General features: G+C 40.4%; 1 protein-coding gene across 2 annotated transcripts in view; it reads left to right on the top strand.

Annotated features, from left to right (window-relative positions):
• ascc3 (activating signal cointegrator 1 complex subunit 3) overlaps nt 1-24,047 on the top strand; it is a 171,066-nt gene that overhangs the window by 66,041 nt on the left and 80,978 nt on the right. For both annotated transcript variants that reach the window (XM_071469778.1, XM_071469779.1), the window contains exon 11: nt 16,051-16,215. In XM_071469778.1, the coding sequence (XP_071325879.1) occupies nt 16,051-16,215 (165 nt within the window). The remainder of the gene's footprint in view (nt 1-16,050; nt 16,216-24,047) is intronic.

A 24,047-nucleotide genomic window follows, 5' to 3' on the forward strand; every position in this document is an offset into this window, starting at 1 on the left:
TACAGAGATAGATGCGCTATATAATAGATTCCCCTGCTCCAGTGGGGAGACCTGTGTTCAAACTACCCCCCCACCCCCTCTACATCTCCCACCACCTCTGAGAGTGAGACAGGAGATCGTCTCAGCAGCAGAAGCCTGCAGAAACTACATATCATTGACGTGATGTGCAAATAAGTGATAGAAAACAGACTGCACAAATGTAACTTTTTTTTCTGGGTGAGCGCCTGTGCTCCCGCCTGACAAGATGCTGCCCATATCTAAATCTGCCATTGAGATGGCGTACGTTATATCAGTCTCGCACACTAAAAGTGAACAAGGTGGGAGTGGGGGCTGCTTCTCTCAGCTGCAGACACCAGAGTATTAACTGCAGGTGAATGGTTTTAAGGTGAACGGTGACTAGAAGCATTAATTCTAATCCACCCATCACGTATTTGTAATGACAATTGTCCGATCAATCGGGGTATTGCTATTATTCTGTGAACACTAACGGTGTGTTTATTTAACATGCAAGTTAGACATTTCTCAAAGGAGTTTTAAATCGAAAGCAACTGGACTTGGTTATTTGTCTAGGAAGACGTTTCACCTCTCATCCAAGAGGCTTCATCAGTTCTTTCTCGCACCTGACCAGGCTGGGACTGGTCCAACTATCTGGTGTGGAGACCCAGGTATTTAACCTCTGGGAGGGCTTTCACAAGGCTGATGATGTCATTGGTTCCCTTTGTGCTCCATGTGCCAACGACAGTCGTTACAGTGACTGTCTTGGTGGAGAGTTGGTTTCCACTTCGTTAGAGCCCTATTGTGTTATAACGACAGTGGTTGGAGTCACGTGCCACTTGTGAACAGTTGTTTCTCTTAGAGGTTAAATTGTTGAATCTCCTGGGAAGGGATGAAAGGGCAGCATTGTAAATTGGAGATAGGTGGTGTCTGAGGCCTCCTCCCCTGTTGAGGGATGGTTTCTCTACTTTCACATAGATGGCTTCTCTCACTCCTCTTTCGAACCACCTGTCCTCCCTGTCCAGGATGTGAACCTTGCTGTCCTCAAAGGAGTGGGCTTTCTCCTTAAGATGTAAGTGGACAGCAGAGTCCAAGCCTGAGGAGTTAGCTCTCCTGTGTTGGGCCATGCGTTTATGCAGTGGTTGTTTCATTTCTCCAATGTAGAGGTCTTTGCATTCCTCATTGCATTGGACTGCACACACCAGGTTGCTTTTTCGGGTGTGTGGTGTTCTGTCCTTGGGGTGTACCAGTCTCTTTCTGAGTGTGTTGCTGGGTTTGAAATACACAGGGATACGGTGTTTGTTGAAGATCCTCCTGAGTTTTTCTGATATCCCAGACACACATGGGATGACTATGCTGTTTCTCTTGTTTGGTTTTTCTTTCTCAACCATATTGCTACTTTTCTTTCTGGAAGCAGAAGCAGTTTTCACAAAGGTGCAGTTGGGGTAACCACAAGTTGTGAGGGCGCCTCTCAGGTGCTTGTGTTCTACCCTTTGGGCCTGTGAGCTGGTGGGTACGTTATCAGCTCTGTGTTGCAGGGTTCTGATAACACCAAGCTTGTGTTCCAGAGGGTGATGTGAGTCGATAAGTAGATATTGGTCTGTGTGTGTGGGTTTTCTGTATACCCCAATGTGGAGGCTCCTGTCCTTTTTCATATGGACGTCACAATCTAAGAAGGGCAGACTATTGTCCTTGACATCCTCTCTGGTGAACTTGATGTTTTTGTCCACTGAGTTAATGTGTTCGGTAAAAGCTTGCACCTCTTTGGTTTTGATTTTAACCCATGTGTCGTCCACATATCTGAACCAGTGGCTCGGTGTAATTCCTTCAAAGGAGTTCAGAGCCCTGTTCTCTACCTCCTCCATGTATAGATTTGCCACAATGGGGGATACTGGTGAACCCATGGCACAGCCATGTTTCTGTCTGTAAAATTTGCCGTCAAACTGGAAATATGTAGTGTTTAGGCATAAATCCAGAAGCTGGCAAATGTGTCCGGGTTTCAGATTTGTTCGGTGTTGCAGGGAGTTGTCTTGTGTGAGTCGTTCTTTTACTGTGGCCGGAGCCTCCACGGTTTGAATGCAGGTGAAAAGAGAAGTCACATCATAGGAAACCATGGTTTCATCTGGCTCCATTTTTAAGTTCCGGACTTTACTCACAAAGTCTATGGAGTTTTGGATGTGGTGTGGGGTGTTGCCCACCAAAGGTGCCAGGATATTGGCTATGTATTTGGCTATGCTGTATGTGACCGAGTTTATGCTGCTGACAATAGGCCTGAGCGGGGCCCCTTCTTTATGGATTTTGGGGAGTCCATATAGGCAGGGGATGGAGTCCTGGGGATAAAGCCGGTAATATTGTGTTTTGTCAATGACCCCTTCTTTTTTTTTTTGCAGTTGTTGTAGACATTCTATCACCTTCTTTTTATAACCACTGGTCGGGTCTCGTTTCAGAGTTTCATAGGTGTTAGAGTCGCTGAGTAGTGCAGAGATCTTGGCCTGGTAATCAGTTGTATTGAGCACAACTGTGCAGCTACCCTTGTCTGCTGGGAGGATTGTGATGTTTTGGTCCTTGCCAATGCTGTTATTACCTGGGTGACATCCCAGCCGTGTCACTGGAATTTCGCCCAGTGAGAGGCCAGAGTTTGAATTTGATTCCCTCACTTCAAACATTGTTGAAATTGCAGTATTTGGTGCAGTTTTAGCTAACAGTTGCAGAAACTAAGTCTGGCTGGGATTGACTCACTTTTGGAGCCAGCCTCAAGCGGCCTTCTGAAGAACTGCAGTTTTTAGCACCTCTGTGTTGGCTTCATTTTTCAGCCCCTGAGGCTGCTACTTGATTGAAAGATGGACTACCATCTCCTTTCCTATAGATAAACAACATGAAATGATATAAAAATGCATGATCTTGTGGGTATAAAAAGACTTTGGGGCAGATTACATGTAAATCACAGGCAATGCACAGGCTCCACCAATGCTCAAATTGAACTATTTTTTTAATTTGAAGAACAGAAAAAAAAGTGTCAGAAGGGGGCTCACAGGTCCTCCATGCTTAGGTAAAGTTACAGTGTTTGCATTCTGCACTACCTTGTTGATGAAGTGTTTTTGTATTGAATTCATTGTGCATTCATTCATTCACAGAGGTTCTTTCCAGTATACTTTATGCTTTCTTATATTATGAATTATTTCTTTGCCTCACCTCACTGCCTTTATTAAGCTATCAAACTGTTTGTTTTTTTTCTAGCTGACCACAGCAGTTCTGTATGTGGCTATGGTGTGCTGCTAAGGTTTGTACTGTGACAGAACTGCAGCACAGTCCACATGATGATGATAAACCAGGGGCTGTCTTTCTTAATGATAATTACTCAGTGTCACACATCCATCACACAGTGTCAAAGGTCAGCTGTCAGATATTTAGGCAGTGACTTGGAGTTGTAGTTTTGTGTTTGCATATGATATTTAATTACAGGATCTGACCAGTGTTGCACTGTTAGATTACTGAGCAAGATGGTGCAATACAGTGAGTCATCTGTTTTCTCATGAATTTCTTTTTTCTATTTCTTTTTCTCCACATATTTACTTGGAGTTATCCAGGTTTTAGTGCAGTGTTTCCTCTAAATAGAGCCACCTCTAGCGCACCACCCTGCAGCGTAGGTGTATGAAATATTCAGTTAAAGTAAGCTGGGAGCCAGTAAGGGAATAATCCAATCCCATCACTTTTAGAAAAAATATAGACATAAGTAATTTATATTGATAACCCAGATAGCTTGTTATCTTTGCTACCAAAGTTTATCACAGGAAAAAAGAACACAATCACAATCAATTCCTCCTCATCAATTAAATGATGTTGTAAAGAAACCAAATAATAATACAAATTAAACCTGCAAGCACTGTTGATCAGGCCTTCGCATTGTCATTCATTTTGAGGGGTTCTGGCTTGGGATGTTACATGTGCTAAACAAATTACATACATATAGGTTGCACTTACTGCGAGGGCTACATCACCACCATCGACCCATTTTGCCATATCCAGTCCAGAGACTCATCAGACATCAGTTTCTCCCACTCCTGACACATGGGGTAGGTTTTGTGAGTTTTCGAGCATTTCTAGGTCCTTAATAACAACTTCCTCTGCGAAACATCAGAATTTGCTGTCCCACCGGGGCATTGCCACTATGCCAAATATTTTCATTAAACCCTTATCAAGGTCTTAAGGCTTTTCTCATCACAGTAAATTAAAAATGGCTCACTTTAGGGTATGGCTCAAGGAGGGTTTTTTGTTTGTTGTACCAGTTTTTTTTTTGCATCTACTGTAGGTGAAACATATCTGGAGTGCTACTGTGTTTAGATTTTTCGGGGGTGCCCTGGAAACACCACCAAATGACCAGTTGATGTCAAGTATTGCACAGAAACTCAGTGGGGCATGAGACCAAGTTTCATGTTTTGACACTTATTTTTTGGATTATAAATTATTTTAATGAGTTCTTACGTATATATCACGAGATTCACCTAAATACAGGTAATGCATGCTTATAAGGTTTTTGAATGTGTGATGTAGGAGTTACTAGCCAAATGCCCTCCATCCATTTTGAGCACCATTCTCTAGCTCCCAGGAAAATTTCACTTACATGAATTTTATATATGCTTTTGCCTCCGGAAAAATAAAGAATAAATAAATGTGGATATCACACAACTTGATGAGCATACATTACAAATTCATCAACAAAACATGTACTTTTTTTTTGCTTTGTATGAACAGTCTTCCAGCTCAGACTGTGTGTTGGTGGAAAATGCTCTGTTTGATCAGAGTAGCTAAAACATGTTCAGAAAGTGCACAGTCTAACCAACACATAATTCACAGTTTTAAAATTCTAATCACGGTACAAACATTTTTAATAAGATCAAGTTTAATAAGCTGTGATGGATCTATATATTAATGTTGTCATTTTATCTGGACGAATCTTATATCTAATATCACAATCATTCTATTTAAATGTTCTGTTTGCATTTACAATAGCCAGGCCCTACAGTGCAACAGTTTCTCTGCACATGTGAGTGAAAGTTATTTTGGCAAATGAATAATTATTTGGCTAAGTGAGTTTTCAGGTGACACAGTGGGTTGTCTCCTGACCACAGGGTTGACAGTTTGATCTCCAGCTCATGCTGTCAGCGTGCTCAAGTGTTCTTGGCAAAGACACTGAATCTCAAGTTGCTCCCAATGACAGACAAGAGCCTTTTCCCCACATTTGTGAATTTCCACGCTGTGGGACTAATAAAGGCTATCTTATCTTATCTTTCCCGGTGACCCCTCCACCGTCAATGTGTGAATGTGACTTGTGGTGAAAAGCACTGTGAGTGGTCGATAAGACTAGAAAAGTGCTATATAAATGCAGCCCATTTACCATTTCATCTAAACTGACAGCATACATGCATACACTAAGCTTGGACAGTAACAAATTTGTTGCACTATCAAAGGAGACATTACCATAAACACAAAAACTGTCCTTTATTTTGACTCAGTTCCACATATACCATCCTACTTCCAGCTAACTCACAGGGGGGCCAAATGTGGATCAATCCACTGCTGAAAATAGTCCTTAATAATGCACAATTTCCTCTTATTTGAGTACAGTTTAACGAAATACTGTTGCCAGTGGAAAATACTGAGCATTTGATTCTAATACTTAGTAATATCGCCCTTTGCTTTCATAACTTAGTAACTTCCTTCTTAGTAGTATGGAAATGACACAAGGCAGATTTGGTGCATGGATTCATTCCCTTGTCACCAAATTCTGACCCTACCATCTGCTGCCTCAGCAGAAATCAAGATTCAGGCTTTGTTTTTCCAGGCTTCAACTGACCAGTATTGATAAACTTGAGCCCATTGCAGCCTCAGATTTCTCTTCTTAGCTGACAGGAATGGAACCTGATGAAGTCTCTTGCTATTGTTGCCCATCTGCCTCAAGGTTCAATGTGTTGGGCTTTGTGGAATGCTTTCCTAGATTTTGTTTTGTTTTAACACCATTCTAAGTAAATTTTAGAGACTGTTGTGTGTGAAAATCCCAGCAGATCAGCAGTTCCAGAAATATTCAAACCAGGCCATCTGGCACCAACAATCACACCACGCTCGGAGAATCCCTGAGATCACATTGTTGCCCCAGTCTTATGTTTGATGTGAACATTAACAGAAGCTCCTGACCTGTATCTGCAGGATTTTATGCACTGCACTTCAGCCACATGATTGGCTGTTTGGATAAATGTATGAACAAGTAGGTGTACAAGTGTTCCTAATAAAGTGCTTGATGGGTGTTTTTGTGAGCTTTGGTTTGTTGGACCTGAGCCCAGTGGTGCTTCAGTAGGAATCAGTGAGCTCAGGAACTGATGATGATGATGAGCTTTATTGTCACTGTAACAGTACAAGTACAATTACAGCGAAATTACACTGCCACTGCCACAGGCTAGTTAGGAAAACCACAAATGCTCAGGGGTTGTTAGTTCAGGTCTTTTTAAGGGAGTTCCTGACAATAACAAAAATGAGTGAACGGAGTAACAACAGCCTTATCATTTAAGTTACTGGCTCTGAAAACATGGTGGTGCAGCCAACTTTGTTAATGGTCATTTCTGTCTTTAAATTAGGGATCAACCAATAGAAAACATCAGTGAACTATGAAGTTGTTTATTATACGTGTGAAATGACTCTACAGAATTCTCTAAAAAATACCTTAAAAAGGTTCATTATGTTGACCAGTACAGTTTGTTTTCTTGTGTTCTCCAAGTCGGATTTTACACCTCTCTACAATAGTTGCCTGTTGATTAAGGTGTCAAAGTGATGAGAATAATTTTGTTGATTACAATAATAGACAATTATGTTCACTTGTTGAGTTTAATATGCCAGTCGGTGAGATGTTTTATTTCTGGTGCATAATCAGTAGGTTGTTAAAGTGATCAAGTATTGAGGAGCAGATGAAGTACATTTTTTGTCTTTTGAGGGTTTTCCTGATGGTGTGAATTCAACCTCATATATGTTATACATGTGCAGGTTTTTTTTTGTCTGTTGGATGGGTTCATTACAATGAGGCCAAAGACAAGGGGATGAAAGCTGCAGATTGAGCACATATTTAGAGAGAGAGGAGGGCTCCCTCCCCCAGCTCAGAGGAAAGTGGAGGTTGGTGGATCCAGCATGAAAGACTGAACAATGAAACTGAGAAGGTTGGAGAAACATGCATATCTGCTAAATCCAAAAGAGTTGGATTTGTGAGATTGCACAGCTCAGAGGTAAAGTTTATAAGCTTATGGGACTTATGAATACCGAAAAGGAAAGGTTCAGGTTTGTGTGTGTGTGTGTGTGTGTGTGTGTGTGTGTGTGTGTGTGTGTGCGCGCGTGTGCGCGTCGGGTGGGGGGTGCGGTGGGGCATTTTCCTATGAAATGAGGCCAATTCCAGCTAATCTGAAGGTGTATTAAGGTTGCATTTTTATCAGGTCATGTGAGACGACTTCACAAAGAGAATGATTAGTCAGATTCACTGTAGCTCTGCAGCCATCCGCAGTCTCTCTTTCACTTGGCCTTGTTCATTTTTCTCTCTCATCCCTCCATCTGAGTGTTAGTGTCAGTACATTCACAAGGCTGTCCACACTTAACAGGCCCCAGTGATTTCATGCACTGTAACCCTGGTTGTCTTCTGCCCTCACTTTTTCTTTCATCATGCTCTTTTGATGCACATAGTATAATGGGAGTCTTGGCATGACTTCAGTTACTTGTAAGGTGTATGAAGAAGGGATGGCAGTCTTGATGGATCAAAAATACCTGCCCACTTATCCAACCACTTATCTATTGTAAGACTTGCACATTTTGTCCTGTGGCCTTCATCAGGGTCGTTCCACACTTTACAAAGAACAATTATTTGAGACATGTTGAAGGAAAAATAAACCAAAAGTAATCACATGTATACAATGATTACCGACAACACAAATGTGTTCATGATTGAGTTGAGTATATGATCATGTTGTTTTCAACCAATCAGGTTCATAAACTGACAGAGGGGCAGTGGTTGAGTCTGATGATGGACAGGGGTGACATCATATTAAAGGTTCTGTAAATGACCATCACTGCCACTAGATGTTGAACTAGATCAACAGTATCTCAGACCAAAAGAAGTGCTTTGTTAACCACACCCCCAGCCTCTGTTTGGCCATTTTGCAAATTGGCGGTCCCTATGTCTTTGCAAACATAGGGAGGGCCAGTGGTTTAACAGGAGGGACTCACATGCACGAATATGCACATGTACGTGCACTAACATAAACGCAATGCCAGACCAGCTACCAAAGAACAGAGAAACTCAGATGACAACACATACAGAGGGGGTCTGACTTTGTTCTCTGCTCAGGGCACCATTGCTACACATTTCTTTACATAGAAAATAGTTGTTTGCTGCTATATTATTGTTTAAAAGCTCATTTAGAGAACCTTTAAGTCCACAAACAGGAGAAGTATATCAGTGGGGAGGGACCTCAGACATTGCCACTATGTATTTACAGTAATTTTTATAGCATTTTAAAAAATATTTCCATAGTATGCCATGGGTACAACTAGTTTACCTGTTTTGTCATGGAAACACGTGTGAATCACTTTGGCTGTTGTTGGAGATGGTACATATCACCGGTTTGTGGTAATTTTCCTCAGTAACTTCTGGCCAGGAAATTGGAAGAACTTCTGTTACCATTTTTGTATTGAATTGACAGCCATCTTGGTGCTTCCTGCAACACAGTGTAGTGCTGCCAACAATTTCCATTAACCAAGTGGCCGGTTGAAGTACTGCATTAGAGGTGTGTCAGTTTTGGTAACATTAAAGTATACTTTAGAAGGGGCTTATAGGGTGCGAGTGAAGTGTTTCATTCAACTCACTGGTATACTTGACACACAGGTCTTCACAGTGGGTTGTTGATATTTCAGAGGTGTGCAGTCTATGGTTACCCATAACCCCCCTCTCTGCACACACAGTTTTTCTTGGAGGTCCTTACAGTTGTAGTGGATGCTTGGAGCAGTTAACATTTTTCGATTTGTAATTTGTTGATGAAAGTCAAATGCTGATTTAGGAGTTGTTAGTCTGAATGTCAATTTACAATAACCGCAATCCCACTTACAATGTTCTGATTGGCTTGGTTGTTTTTCCAACTGAGGAAACAATAAGCATAACAACAGATCTATTTGAATCACTTAAAAAAACATCCGAGGTATTGGCAGTGATTCAGGGTTCTGGAACCAGGATAGCAGAAAACTACATGGATATGTAGTTTTCACACACACACACACACACACACACACAGACAGACAGACAGATGTCTGTAGATGACAGTGCAGCATTGAAAAGGTTTTCATTACAGTCTTGACAAGCCATTAGTCGTTCACATATCGCAACCCAGTAGATGCCTTTCTCTTCCTTCCCCGCTCCATCTTCCTCCCACCCACCCCATCTTTCCACATCCTCCTCTCTCTGCGGCTGTGATAGTTACCATGGAAACAGAAAGGGTTTCTAGGGATGCTGCCATGTGGATGCCAGTATGCGGGTGGGTGGCATCCTGGGACTTCCAGGCCCTCTTCCCTTTCTGTCCAGAGAGGAAATATCAGTTGATGACATGCAAGAAGAAGCTGCCTCACAGACAGTTGTCTTGTAAAGGGTGGACATGAAGAGTGTGTCACATTTCTTGGTAGGGTCAACATCACGTGCAGAGAAACTGAAAGAGCTGTTGATGTATTACAGCCAGTTTGCGCTCATAATATTGCTTTAAAACTACAATATAAATAAAGCAGGTGGTGAGGGAAAATGTTTAGGCAAAACCCAGAAAAAGCCATCATTACAAGTCATTACTGTAACATCAGGCTATATCGAGCCATGGCATTTACTTTAAAGATCCAGAATATTTTTATAGCTGATTGCTTGTCAGACACATAGCAGTGTGATTAATTGGTACTTACATGCTTAAAAGTTAGTGAGATCTGACATGGGCTACGTTGTGCATGGCTGCATACACCCACCACTGCACACACTTACCACAGAGGAAAAAGCTCATCATTCCAACTACACTCATTAGATTAAATTAACATAAAAAGTGGTCAACGTAAAATTTCCCATCCACAAAAATGTTCAGTGTTACTTTTACGTATTAGGAATGTTTTCAGTTTTGAAAGCAGGTGTGCTAAGGGAAGAAAATAAACTGTGGTCTCAGATGAAAATGTTGATGCTCTTGTAATACTTAATTTGTGCTCTCAGACTCCCCACTTGGGGGAAGTGGTGGCAGGGTTCCCCCTGAAGTCCCATAAGTGTGATCAGCTCCAAACTGTTGTGACCACACCAGAGGGCCAGCTCTTAAACCTCCTGTCCACACAGACTTGTCACTGGAGTTGAACTATCAGGTCTCCTGAGGTGCAATTGGTGTAGAATTAGAAGAGCAGAGGGCAGAGCATAGATTCCTGAGGGGAACCAGTCCTGACTGTTGGTGCGCTGGATATGATTGATTCTTCCCATCCTCACCCTCTGCCTCCTGTCTGTCAGAAAGTCGGTGATCCATTGACAGGTGGGCAGTTGCTAGTGCAGGTGGTTATGTGATGTTGGAGCAGGAGTGTGAACGTAGACTTATCAAACCAGCAGTGAAACACATTCAGGTTGTCAGCCATTGGATGATTCCCCCACTGTGTGGAGGAAGGGTTTTCTGTAGCTGGTGATGTCCTGCAGACCTCTCCATGCTCTCATACATATCTGTGTCCCTTCGGTGTGATGGAAGTATCTTTGTCCCATAGAGAGCTACTCCTCCAACTAAAATGTTCACAATCCTTTCAGCGGTGAAAAAGTTTGTGGAGTGAACAGAACATAGTTTATATTATTTATGTTACTACATAATGTTGTTTAATGTCAAAGTATCTCTTTCCAAAGTCAAATCAAACCAAATGCACTGAACCAAAGGCCCTCATTTAAATTAAAATCTCCATAGTATGACATCTTTGACCGTTTGTAGCATTAGACTGAGGAACTGCATACAGGGGCAAGAAAAAGTAAGTGAACCCTAATTATCTTCATTTATTTTTAAATTTGTGCTCAAATATGTTCAGATGATCTTCATCTAAGTTGTAATAATGAACAAACAATCTATTTTAACAAATAACACACTAATCATTGTATTGTTCTTGTCCATACTGGATGCACCATTAAAATATTCACAGTGTAGGTTGGAAAGTATGTGAACCACTGTCCTAATGACATGACATCAGTAAGTAATCTGCCTTTGAAAGGCCACAACTTAAAATCCACCTCCATAACTAAACATATGGTAACAAGCTTTCCTGCAAATTCTGCAGGAAATATCACTGGTGCTTCCCATATGCTAAGCATGTCTCAGCCAAAGAACTAACACTGGGAAAACTAGGCATCTGTGTACTTCCTAGGCAGTGGCAGTAATGTAAAAAAAGAAAATTTCAGTCATCTGCTCTGTGCTTGTTGTTGTGGGGTCTCTCTGCCTTTAGTCGGGTCTTCCAATGGAATGCAGCTCATTTGGATTGAGGTGATTGAATTGGCAAGTCAAGGATATTCCACCTCTTCACCCTGAAAAGCTCTTCGGTTTCTTTGGACATATGTTTGGGGTCATTGTCCTGCTGAATGATGAAATATCATCCAATGAGTTTTGATGCATTTGGCTGAATCTGAGCACAGAGTGCTCCTATATACCTCTGCATTCATCCTGTTGCTTCCATCAGCAGTGAAATCATCAGTAAATGCCAGTGTGCCAGTTCCATTGGAGCCTACTTAACCAAGCCATAAGAGAACCACCACCATGTTTGACAGATGAGGTTAAAGGCTTTGGGTCGTGGGCTGTTCCTTTTTTTTTTTCTCCACACTTTCCTCTCTCCATCATTTTGATAGAGTTTGATTTTGATTTTGCAGGCCATAGATCCTTGTTCCAGAGCTCTACTGGTTTCGTTTCGTTTCACTGGACAGTCTTAATCCAAATGTCTAAACTTATCTGCACTTGCAGACTGGTGAACTTTACGGGCATGTAACGTGACGTTCAGTGCGCCTGGACTTTCAGATTATCCACTCTTAGCCCAGATCTTACCAGACTTTGTCAAACTGCATTGTGGCACATTTAAGACATAGATAAAGACAATTATTTTTTCTGTATATTTATTTTAGTTGTAAGATTTGCGCTGTTCCACAAGTTGACAGAAGAATATATATGGTTATGATCTTGGCATTGATCAAATTCATAGCAATGAGCCAATGATTCAGGTCATAACTTGACAAAAGAGAGGGTGAGCACATGACGCATGTTACAGTATATCCATGACCAAAATCCACGAGGGCCTAGTGTGTAAGCTCAGAGGATGGACATTTGGACAATCTCACCCCTCTTCACTGCTCTCTCTTGCCTCTCATAAACTTGTGGGTGTGTTGAGCATAAATTTACATACCCAGCTCTGACTGCGCACTTATTTTCTCCTGCTGCCAATGTACTGGCACACAATTAAATACTTCATTTCTGTCCATTGTCCACACATCACTTTTTTAAAGTGATTGTAGCTCATTTAAGTTATCTAAAAAAGAATTAGAAACCTGTTGATTGCAATCATTTGTTTGATACTAGAAAACGGCTGCGCTTCCATTTCACAAGGAAGTCAATACGAACGGGACTGGAAGTTGCATGAAAAACTTTTCTCCACTTTTCCACATCACTCTGTCCAATGTTTGAATCCTGAGCTGTGATGCTTGGCACCAGGATTACTACATTGCTCTTAGATGGGTGCAAGCAGCTATTGGCTCTGAAATTTCACTGTTAGTGGAGCTCATGGATAATTTGACTTTACAGGTTTGAGATCAACATTTTTTAATGAAACTACAAAATATACTCTTGATGGTTTTTGGTATCAATTTTCTGATGTCTAGTCCATGAATGCACTGATAACATCTTACTGCTGGCACCTGCAGTAACACAACATTAAACTGAATTTGACCAAAAATGGGCTTGAATGTGATGGATTACCTGTCTCAGGCAATTTTCACATTTAGATTTAGATTTTTATTGCTTACTGAAGGTAACAGTTGCAGACTCACGAGTAAGATATCAGTCCAAAATCTTTTGGCATGCTTTGTAGGTCCCTTATTTTAGAAAACTGTGATTCCCATGTCTTTTTTGATTATGAAGGAGAGAGAAAAATGTCAAGGAAAAACTGTACAAACATTGCATGTTTGGAAGCAGAATCAGGTCATTGTCAGAATACTATCATATTGGACAGACTGAAACATAGTAATCCAATAGATACTTCATAAATAAGCAGCATACATTCTCATATTTAATGAACATCCTTGTAAACTCAACATTATTGGCAAGTTAGGACTACACCAGGAAAGCACTAGTTATTTAAAAAAGGTCATAGACTGTGTTACGGTTGCTCTCTATTATAAAGCCAATGCAATAGTTTCAAAATAAGAGTATAGTAACTAAGGCTGTCATCACATGAATTCAGTTTTTACATCTATCATGTTTATAAAATAAATTCAATTCAATTACATTTTATTTGTATAGCGTCAAATCATAATATACATTATCTCGAGGCACTTTACAGAGAAAAACCCAACAGTTCCCACAAAGAGCAAGTGCTTGGTGACAGGGGGGAGGAAAAACTCCCTTTAACAGGAAGAACCCTCCAACAGAACCGGGCTCAGGGTGGAGGGGGTCTGCCTGGACCGGTTGGGGTTAAGAGGAGAAAGAGGGGGTGGGGGGAGGAGAGAGGAGAAAAGAGAGCAAGAAAGAGAGAGAGACCAGGAACAGCTGTTTAGGTAAAATCAGTGCAAGTTAGTTAACAGACAAACAACTCTGTGACGTTACTCTCATACAGTAATATGCTAAAAAAATCTTGACAAGAATGTAAATTAACATTCTGAAACAGCCTGTTTTAAGTGTGTTTGAGGAGATGGTTGGTTGTTTCCTGCCATCTCCATTTCAGGGTCTGACTCTGGCTCAAACATGTTTGGTTTGATAACATTTTCCTCAGCGGTGACCATCACTATTAGCATTTGCAGTAAGCCAGTCAGAAAAGAGTCTCAGGTTTCCTTTTCTTTTTTTTTGTACACGTTAATGAACCTATTCTATTGATTAGCTTGTCATCTTTGAGAAACACTGACACGTCCTTTGAAATGCTGAGAATCAGTGGATGTAGAGGATTGGTGGCAGTCTTGCTGTGAGTGACTGATGAATTGGCTAAATAACACCATTCAGCCAAACAATGGCATGTTTTCCCTGCATCTCCATGTGTGTATTTGTCAGGCAATTAAGAAAGCACTTTGGCCTGTTCTCCGTTTGCCAGAGCCTCCATTTAGATTAACCAGTAGCTCCAATTAGGAAGAGGCGCTTCCTTTCTGTGAGCACGCCAGTCTCTAATGGCTGGATAGATTAATTTAAATGCAAACTAGAGAGGATGTAATGAACTGCTTTTACAGAAAGAGTTTAATAGGAATTTGCACTCCCTCTAACTGGTTGCCAAACAGTTCACACACCATTAATTGTGCATTGTAGTATCTTTCTTGAAAAGAGAGAATACATTTGTTGATGTGTAGATGTGTTGATACTGTTGAATTTAATTAGTCTGGTAGGGATGCCAAAATAAAGGTATGATATAAAATGCTGATTGTTTGTTGGATCATACATCATCAACACAGTAGGATCAGCATGATAGTTGTTGTAGACATAGTGGATTATCTGGTAACACTGCAGACTGTTAAAAATTAATGCAACTTGGCACACAAGATGTGAGTAATTTTCTGTGTCTGTTATTATGGTGTTATGATTTAGGTGCTTCTATCTGTAGTGTAATGAGCGGAGCTACGGGCAATTGGGTATTGATGAACCATGAATCTGACATAGTATTCTGGAGGGATTTTGTTTAACAGTGTGTCATTCAGTTAAGTGAGCAGGAAATTGTTGAGAGAATTTTTCTCATCAATAATCTCTAAACTAATCTCTGTTCTTGGTGAAATCTCAGAGAATGTTAAGCAGTAGACAGAGAGAAGTCTGACTGCTCTGAAAGGATATGCAGGGAATTTAATATTGAACCTCATAAAGAGACAATAAAAGACCATGAAGAAAATGAGTCAAAACTGACCACCTGAGGCCAAGATATACCGCTATATCTCTATTTCTTTTAATACCTAGTATGTTTTAAAGGATAGGGTCACCTTTTTAAAGCCAGCTGATTTCCAGCTGTACTCACATTCAGGAATACATTAAAATCATTATTTGCTGTTGTAATTGTTCCCCTCATCTACACTGATGCAATGAGATCCCTCCTTAAAGCAATGTCAGTGTAAGATATGAGGGACAAACTACACATTCCTCATTCTTAAACGCACAGTATGTAACTTCTGCTGCTAGGGTCTCTCAATCGAAACAAAAACAAAAGACGGTGTTGGGTGACATCATGAAATAGTGTAGGATCATGGGAGTCTTCACCACTGTAAGCTTTTCCTGGTTTGGATTCTCTTAATGTCAGTTATTCAGGAGGTTTTTACTGGCAGCTGAATTATCCGCAGAGGTGTCCCCCTTTCCATAACAAATGGAGCAGAGGATTAAAATTGGAAGAAACACAGAATAAAGCAGTTTCACTTAAAGAAACAATGATTCATCAACGTTCTTCAGCGGACACAGAACATCTCTGAGTGGATGGGAGCTGAGCTGCCTAACATTTGCCTAGCTTTCGTCTTTGATTATTTAAAATCCAGACATCCAGTGACTAAAATCCTTCAGCCAGTTAAGATGTGTAGTTGAAAACCAAAAATGATTTCTGAAAAATGAGGCTTAAAAATGAATAAAAGTCAATTGTGAGCTTCTAGCAGACAACCACAACACTGCAGAATTAGCATAGGGGATGTGATGCCATTGACAGGCAACTAGTGATACGGACCATTACCATGAATAAAATCTCGGATTTTCTTATGTGTAGTTTTCGTCCATCAAATGGTATTGAAAAGATGTTAGAAAAACAGGATCCTATGTTTACTGTCTTCGTGTTTGTTTCCAGATGTTGGTGACGACTCCAGAGAAGTGGGATGTTGTGACCAGGAAGAGTGTCGGAGATGTGGCTCTCTCTCAGATTGTGCGCCTCCTGATCTTGGATGAAGTTCACCTCCTCCATGAAGATAGAGGACCAGTGCTGGAGAGCCTGGTGGCCAGAACCATCAGACAGGTTAGTGCCTTCCCACCACACTGTGTTTAAACTGTATACTGTAAGTCTGTGTAGCATATGTTTGTTCTACTTAAATATTTGTGTCCACATAATTGTGTTTGAGTAGGGATTAAACAACTCAGGGAGGCATTTAAGGTACTTTGAAATCCTCAGTTTGAGTTAAAAGTCAGACATCACACACATTTTTAGATTCAGTGGTCACTGTCTGAGGGCATAATTAACTCTAATGTCCATTTTAAATAAACAACCTAAATCTGCTTAGAAATCATTGAATACATATGCCTGTCATAGGTCCAGAACTTGCTGAGAGTCATGATGGTTTTAAGTTTTCTTCATCAAAGAAATCCAATGACACTTGTCTATACATTGATGTGTACACTGCTAACACAACTTTTAATGGTGCAAATGTGAACATTTTAACAAATATTACCAAAAAAGAAAAACAACTGTGACTCACATTTACTTTCAGTGTGACAAATAAAATTTCAAGCGCCACACGCTTAGAGATCACATACAGTACTGTACTTCTCATCATCTCCCTATTGAAGCAGTGTATATCATGCCCTAGCATTTCCAACATTTCCTCACAGTTGTCCATTTTACCACAGCACTTTGTTAAACACAACTGAAAGCTGCAAAACGAGGGACAAGGCACAGTCAGATTAGAGTGAGAGACAAATGCATGGATGTGTGGGAGACTAAGTTTCAATTCAGATATTGATGTTGAATATTATGTTGAATATTAAAACAAAAATAGTCAAATTATCCAATATTTCCCAAAAACAAAGAAAGAAAACTGAAAACAGATTTTTATGTATGAGAACTTGCTTCTTTGCTCTCCTATTAATCTCATGACCCCTCAGATTTATCTTGACCCTTTAGCTGTTCAGGACCCCTGGGCTGGGAACCACCAGACTAAACTATCAGTCAGTATATAGTAATTAAAATTAGCTTCGTAAAATCCTGATTATTAGGGCTGGACAATATGCAAAAAAAAGTCATGATTATAGTGGGAATGGTAATTTTATTTCCACTGCAAACAAAACTTGGTCAAAACCTAGTACATGGCTGGGCCATCTTTGTTTAAATCCTGATGTTATAACTGTGATATTGTCTGACAAAATCGCCAAACATATAAATAAAAGACAAAGACTGAGCTGTGATTTCAGCTGGATTTACTGTAAACGATCACTCAGAGAGAAAATTAGAAGACACAGACTATCTGTCTTATTTTGTCTCACACAGCGCACAGCCTCTGAGATCCACAATAGTTTAGTATTCACCTCAACTCCAGAACATAACAGAGTTTTATAGAGACAGGTCTTTATTTCTGACTCACTCTGTACTGCTGTGCTGCAGTAAGTAAACCCAACTGGTCGAGGCAGACCCCCCCACCCTGAGCCCAGTTCTGTTGGAGGTTTCTTCCTGTTAAAAGGGACTTTTTCCTCCCCCCTGTCGCCAAGTACTGCTCATTGTGGTGTGATGGAATTTTTGTATGCTTTGTAGTAACAATAAGATAATCTTATACATGTTGTAATTAGTCTGTAGCCTTAGTTATGTACTGTCATAGTAGTCAAGGGATGGCCTGGTGAACCCTACTTTTATGGCCCCACTGGAAATAACTTCCTGGATATAGGGAAGATGGCAGGATGATATCTTGATCCCCTTGATGGGGGCAAGGCTCAGTGTATTGGAAGCGCTCTTCTGTTCAGTTCAGGGACGTATCCAGTTTATAATTTTTATATAATAATAATTTTTGTATATAATATTTATTAGTGGTCCACTTCAATGTCCTTCCCTTGTATATTGACTGACTGAAGTGTGGGCCTAGACCTGTGAAAGTCAATGACCATCACCTTGGTCTTGGACTAAGGAGATGCTCAGAAGGAGGCAGTTCTTGTCACTCCATTCACTGAAGGCCATCGTTAGACTGCACTTTCATTCATGCCCATTCCTTATACACACCACAATAGCTATGCCATCCGAGTATTTCTGGATGTGACAAGAATTAGACTTGTATTTAAAGTCTGCTGTATACAAGGTAAACAGGGGTGGAGCCAGAGCAGTCCCCTTTGAATCCACAGTGCTGCTCACCACTGTCCTACTGTGGTCATCTTGTGAGGTAATTCACAATCCAGGATGTGAAAGAAGGATCTACCCCCATCCCCTCACCTAGTAGGCTGGTGAAGTAACGACAGCCCACTCTTCTCAAAGAGATCCCAAAAACATATCATAGACAGCGTGAGTCCTGCCCATTGGCACCGGGCTGCTGAAAAATAGTCAGTGCACTGTCTGAGAAATTTTCAGGATCAAAATGTATTTCACAGAGCATGATGTTTTGCTGAGTCAGTCATGGTGGTGCATTCTGAAAATACCCCTTTGCGTCTTTTTACATCTTCTCCATTTATTAATTTACTTACATTGATAGACACATGACAGCGGCCTATCAAGAAAGGATATAGGACACTACGGCTCCTTCACTCTATTTGCCCACACAAGCACTTTGATATATGCAATGTCCACAGGTCAGTCATGAACAGGAGAAATCAGCTTTATTATAAATGCATGTCCATTTTGTCTGTCCTGGGCACATGGATAGGATGACTCAGTTCATACCCAGTTCATAAAGTCTTTAGATTTGGTGCAGTTAACAGCCAGGGATGTGTGAAGTCTATGTAGGTTTAAGACTAAAAGTCTGTGTATGCAAAACACATGAATATGCCTACACACTGTTTGAGTCACATACTGTATATACATGCTTTAGCACACAATACAGCAATGAAAAGAGCAGGAAAGATGGAATTCCACAGAATGTCAATCACATTGGCAAAAAAGCAAGAGCAGCCTTCCTTAAAAGACCGAGACTCAATTATAGCTATTTATAGAAGCTATTAGAGTTAATAATTCATCCACCTGACGCGTAGACCATCATCATCTTCATGAGCAGTTTTATTGACACAGATTACAAACTGTTTTGCTGTGAAGGATAAATGAAAGGAACGGGAACAGGGAACTAAAATGATGAAACAGTTTAAATCACTAGAAGGAGACATAATTGAAGGGAAAATAAATGAAGGTCAAGAAGAAAGCAATTGAATGGTATATAATAGATAGCTATGTAATTGCAAAGATGTGTAAAAATAAAACTTTTGTGCAATATGATGGATTAACTCAAGTGCTCATCATCATGAGGAATGTTAAAAAAAGACAGATTAATGCCAAAGGGCTCAGACCAGAGAGGGGGAGGCAGAGTGAAACAGAGAGGCAGAGATGCAGGGATGAGCTGCTACACTGTGCAGCAACGGAGACCTCTTGGCGAGGTTAACCGCAAGGTAATTGAAAACTGGTCTGTACATGTGACCGCTGTTTACTCGGTTCACAGCCCATTTATCTGCAGGTTTAGCTGATATTACTGAAGAAGGGCTGACTGGGTGTTTTGTACACCTTAACACCTTTAGAGGTTGTGCTGCAGTGCACGAGTTTGAAGCTTCTTGACTGTGTCTGTTTGCCAGCAGACTGCAATGGTTCTTGGAGCACAGCTGTAGAATGGCCTTCACTAATCACTGAGGCCTCAGCGTAGTCACTCGTGCAGTTAGGGGTGTAACAGTACACAAATCCATGGTTCGACAGTGGATAATTCCTGAATGACTCCAGCTTGTGTTTTTACAGGGCAGCCACAGTGAAATGCAGCTGTAAAACATAATGGCTTGGCTCAAGCCCTGTAATGGACTAATTTGAGTGATGCCATTGTAAATAGTGTAGCATGTTTGTTCTCAAGGACATAATGTTGCCTCAATTCAGTTTGACAAGTCACTATAGTGATACGCAGAATGGCTCTGATGTCATCTGCATGTACGCATAAACCATCCTCCTGCTACCGACCTGAACAAATTATTTTCCCCGATTTAGAGACCCGCATCCACATCACTGTTATTTCTCAGCAAGATATTATGTGTGATGATGTGGTAACATATTACCCTGAAGTGGGCTGGGTTTAGATAAACAAACAGTTAGTTAAAGGAAAAGTTGCTCTTGTTTGGTAGAAAATGAAAACGACAACTGGTATTTTCACAATAGCCATGTGACAAGAAATTTCTGAGTGTCAGTGCTACTTCCCTAACACACTTTAAAAGCTCAAAATGATGTTTGGCTGCTGCACAGAGTTATAATAAATCAGAATGAGTTGAGCAGTCCAAACACAGAGTCTAAATTATATGGTATGCTCACATGCAATCAATATTTGTAATCAATATTTTGCTGACATTATTTCAACCACCCACTGTTAATCAGAATGTAAATTTTTATGACCCCCACCCGCCCAGTCTGTGGATTAACCGCAGTGCCCACAGATGTAACTATGATCTGCACATCACTAGTTTACCACACAATTTTCCAGTGTCGCTGTAACTAGGAGACCATAACACTTGGAAGCAGTAGATTTAAATGACATCCCAGCTCTGATTTCTGATGAGTATTCAGTGTATGTATACTGTACATTCACCTGATAAGAGTGGTGGAGATAATGGACAACTGTCCCTCAGAGATCTGTCCAACTCTCACTCTTTAGAATTAATGTTTCACAAGACACAGAGCTACATTTGAGGTGGATTCAACAGAAAATATTTTTTTCACAAGGCAAACCAAACATAGTCACCTACCAACGGGAATATGTTTTATCTAATGATCTGGGATGAATACACATCCGTCTAGACCAAAGTGCCGTTATCTTTAGCAAATTTAGCAAAAAGTGGAGCAAAAGTTAATCCTGGCACATCATAGCACAAACTGGAAAATAATCATATTACCTCCTCTCAAGGGTTAGGCACAGAATATTCTATTATTTTTCTTATTGTCATCAAATCCCATGCCCAGACAGGTTACATGGCTTTGGCGTTTGCACTAAGTTGCACTGGATTGCACAGGACATTCTATTAACTGTGTCCGTTTCCTGTTGTGTCCATTTCCAGCAAGAAAATATTTGGCAGAAATGGAAAGTCACAGCTCCTCAGGAATGGGTCGTTGACTCTGTGAGGGGAAACAAAAACAAGTTTAATCTCCATATGCGTAGAATAAGAGGAAAATGGAGAACACTCAGTTAGTGTCTGTTCCACATAGTGCACATCTGATTTACCTCCTGTGAACCTGAAACATTCTGTCCCATTACATCAGACATGCATCACCAGTCAAAGCATTCAGACCATCAGCTCCAGTGGTCTGCAGCAATTGTTTTCACTTCATGCCATTTAAGTGTTTGTCCAGGTTGTCTGTTTGTGTTGGGTAGCTATAAAAAGAAGTAAACAGTCCTCTCATCTTGGCAATGACTGCAGGTAGATTTGTGTTTTTCTTTTCATTGCAGCCTTGATCTTTGGCAGCAGTGGGTAATCACAGCAAACTCTCTGCAGAGGTGTGAGGAGGAGCAAAGTGTTTTGAAGGGTTTAGCTCACTGAATGATACACTCAGGACTGTATGAAAATGCTTTATAATAATATATCAAAGATAATTTGTGTGTTTTATTCTTTTCATTCACGGCATCTGTTCAATATAATCAGACTCTTTTTGAGTGTCGGGCTTCAAAAAAGCTGAATTATAGTCACATATTAACAACAAAGACATGGTTTGTTACAGTGAAATACGTCCTCCAGCAGCTTAGTTTATATCTATAATTTTGTGTTTCTGTAAAGCAAAAGGTATTATGAGTCTGTGCTTTAACAGATGTAGATTATAAACTACATTTCATGGGGAAAATATGTGGCTGTTGAAATCAGAAAGTTATTGCTTGCAAAGTTGTAAAGAGCAGCTGAAGGAGGATGTGTTTCAGTGAAGGGAAAGAGAGAACACCAGAAAAATAGAGAGGAGGCAAAACAAGTGGGGGGGATAAAAAATGTAAGAATAAAGAAAGAATAAAAAGAGGAATGAAAGAAGGGGGGATGGGAGTACTCCTACCAAGTGGTATAAAAGAAAGCGAAAGAAGGAAAGAAAAGCTACGGTAAAAAGGAAAGAATAAAGGAAAAATATTGATTAGTGAGAACATTTTAAAAAGAAGGGGAAGTAAATTATAAAATAAAGTATTTTATCTGTGCATAGTGGAATTAAAGGCGTGGATGCAGTGGTTTGAAACTTGCAGCTGAGAGGTTACAACATCAATCTCCAGGGCCAGTATGATTATAATAATTTCCCTAGGAAGTCTCCAGGAAAGTACCATGTGATTAAGTACTAAGTACAAAAAAAAGTAAATATTCACTTATCATTTGAAACATTATTCTTCATATATGTTAAATTGCATGCTTGCCTCTAGACAAACTAACCATGTTTGGCTCACGTGCTCTGCAGCGATTCTCTAGGTTATCCAGTTATTAAGTAAAATCAATGAATTGGAAAAGTCCCAATTAAACACTATCTCTGTTTTCCTTATAATTAGTACCAAATTACACAGTCCTTTCCAGAAAACCTCTTGGAAGTTATTAGGAGATTGTTGGACTCTGATAATAAAATATTGCCAAACATTGTTCTGCTACATTTCATTTTTCATTTCATATTCATTTTTTTTTTCTTTTTTGTTATCTTTACTTTTTGTAAAATATGAAATAGTTTCACCTCTTCAGATTTCACTCAGCCTGCACACGGGATTTGTTGAGAAGAAGATTGAATATAGATGTGTACTGCCAGCGTTTTCAACATGTTAGAAAAGCAGGTGTGGTGTATGCTGTCTGCTGCAGAGGCTGCGGAGGATTATAGCTCTCTACTTGAATAGAACGTGCCTGACTACTCTTTCTGCCACTGATTACATGTATATGTGACTACAGAGGCAGCATGTTTCTGTTTGTCTTTGTGTGAGAATCTGTAAACAGCTTGTAGCCTAGCCTCCAACAGAAGATGCTGGGTGCCAGCCGCATGCCTGTCAGACTCTGCCTCACCTCCTTCTTCTTCTCTCTCCTGTTATTGCCACACCTGACGGACTGCTATAATTGATTGTGCTGAAGGAATTATGGTGGCTGCTTCTGATGTGTTTGGTGCTTAGGTTCATGTCTTCAGACACATTAATATGGAAATCCCTGTAAATTAAATGATACTTGTCCCCCTTTTTATGCAAATATTGGAGAACTGAGACAGTTATCACTTTGATGTTTTGCTTGAAAGAGCTGTGTTTTGGACTACATTTTCTTGGCTGGGTATGCCTCTACCAATTATACACTGCATTCAAGTTAAAGTCCCTCTAACCTTTATTATATAGGCATGTAACTTTGCTGTGTTGAAGGGCCTCTTCTTCATGGTCCTTGGCATGTTTGCTCTACCTCCCTGCAGTTTTTATAGGGTTTTTGATTAGTCCAAAAGATTGTTATCTGTCCAGATGCAGATATATCAAGCTGTCAAAACATATTCTCGTTCATAGTCTCTCTTTAAATAAAAGGTTTCCACCCACTGTAGTTTTAAGGCACTGCCAAACCCCTAGGGATGCCAGTTTTAAAGCTGCACTAATCCCATTCCTATATAAACAATGAATCAAATGACTGTGTATCAAGATCAAAGCGATGACCCCACTGAGAGTCATCAGTTCCCCTTAGATGAAGAGACATTTTGAGCTTTTAGTTTGTTGTATTGGTTTTCCAGTTTGGAAACTCAGCTCTCATTAGCCATGTTTCAGCAGCAGCTTCAGGCAGCTGTTTGCAGTGATAAAGCTTTCATAAACCCTCTGTACAATACCTGCCCAGCTCCAAGCAGCACAAACACAGAGATAGCCACTAAAAACAAAACAGTTCACTGTGTGGTGGTGAAAGAAATACATTATTCAAGTAGCAGCACCACAATATAAAAACACTCCAAAATCAGTGTAA

This window comes from Trachinotus anak, unplaced genomic scaffold, assembly GCF_046630095.1.
Source record: "Trachinotus anak isolate AG129_WGS33_773 ecotype Australia unplaced genomic scaffold, CSIRO_AGI_Tana_v1 ptg000032l, whole genome shotgun sequence".
Lineage (NCBI taxonomy): Eukaryota > Metazoa > Chordata > Actinopteri > Carangiformes > Carangidae > Trachinotus > Trachinotus anak.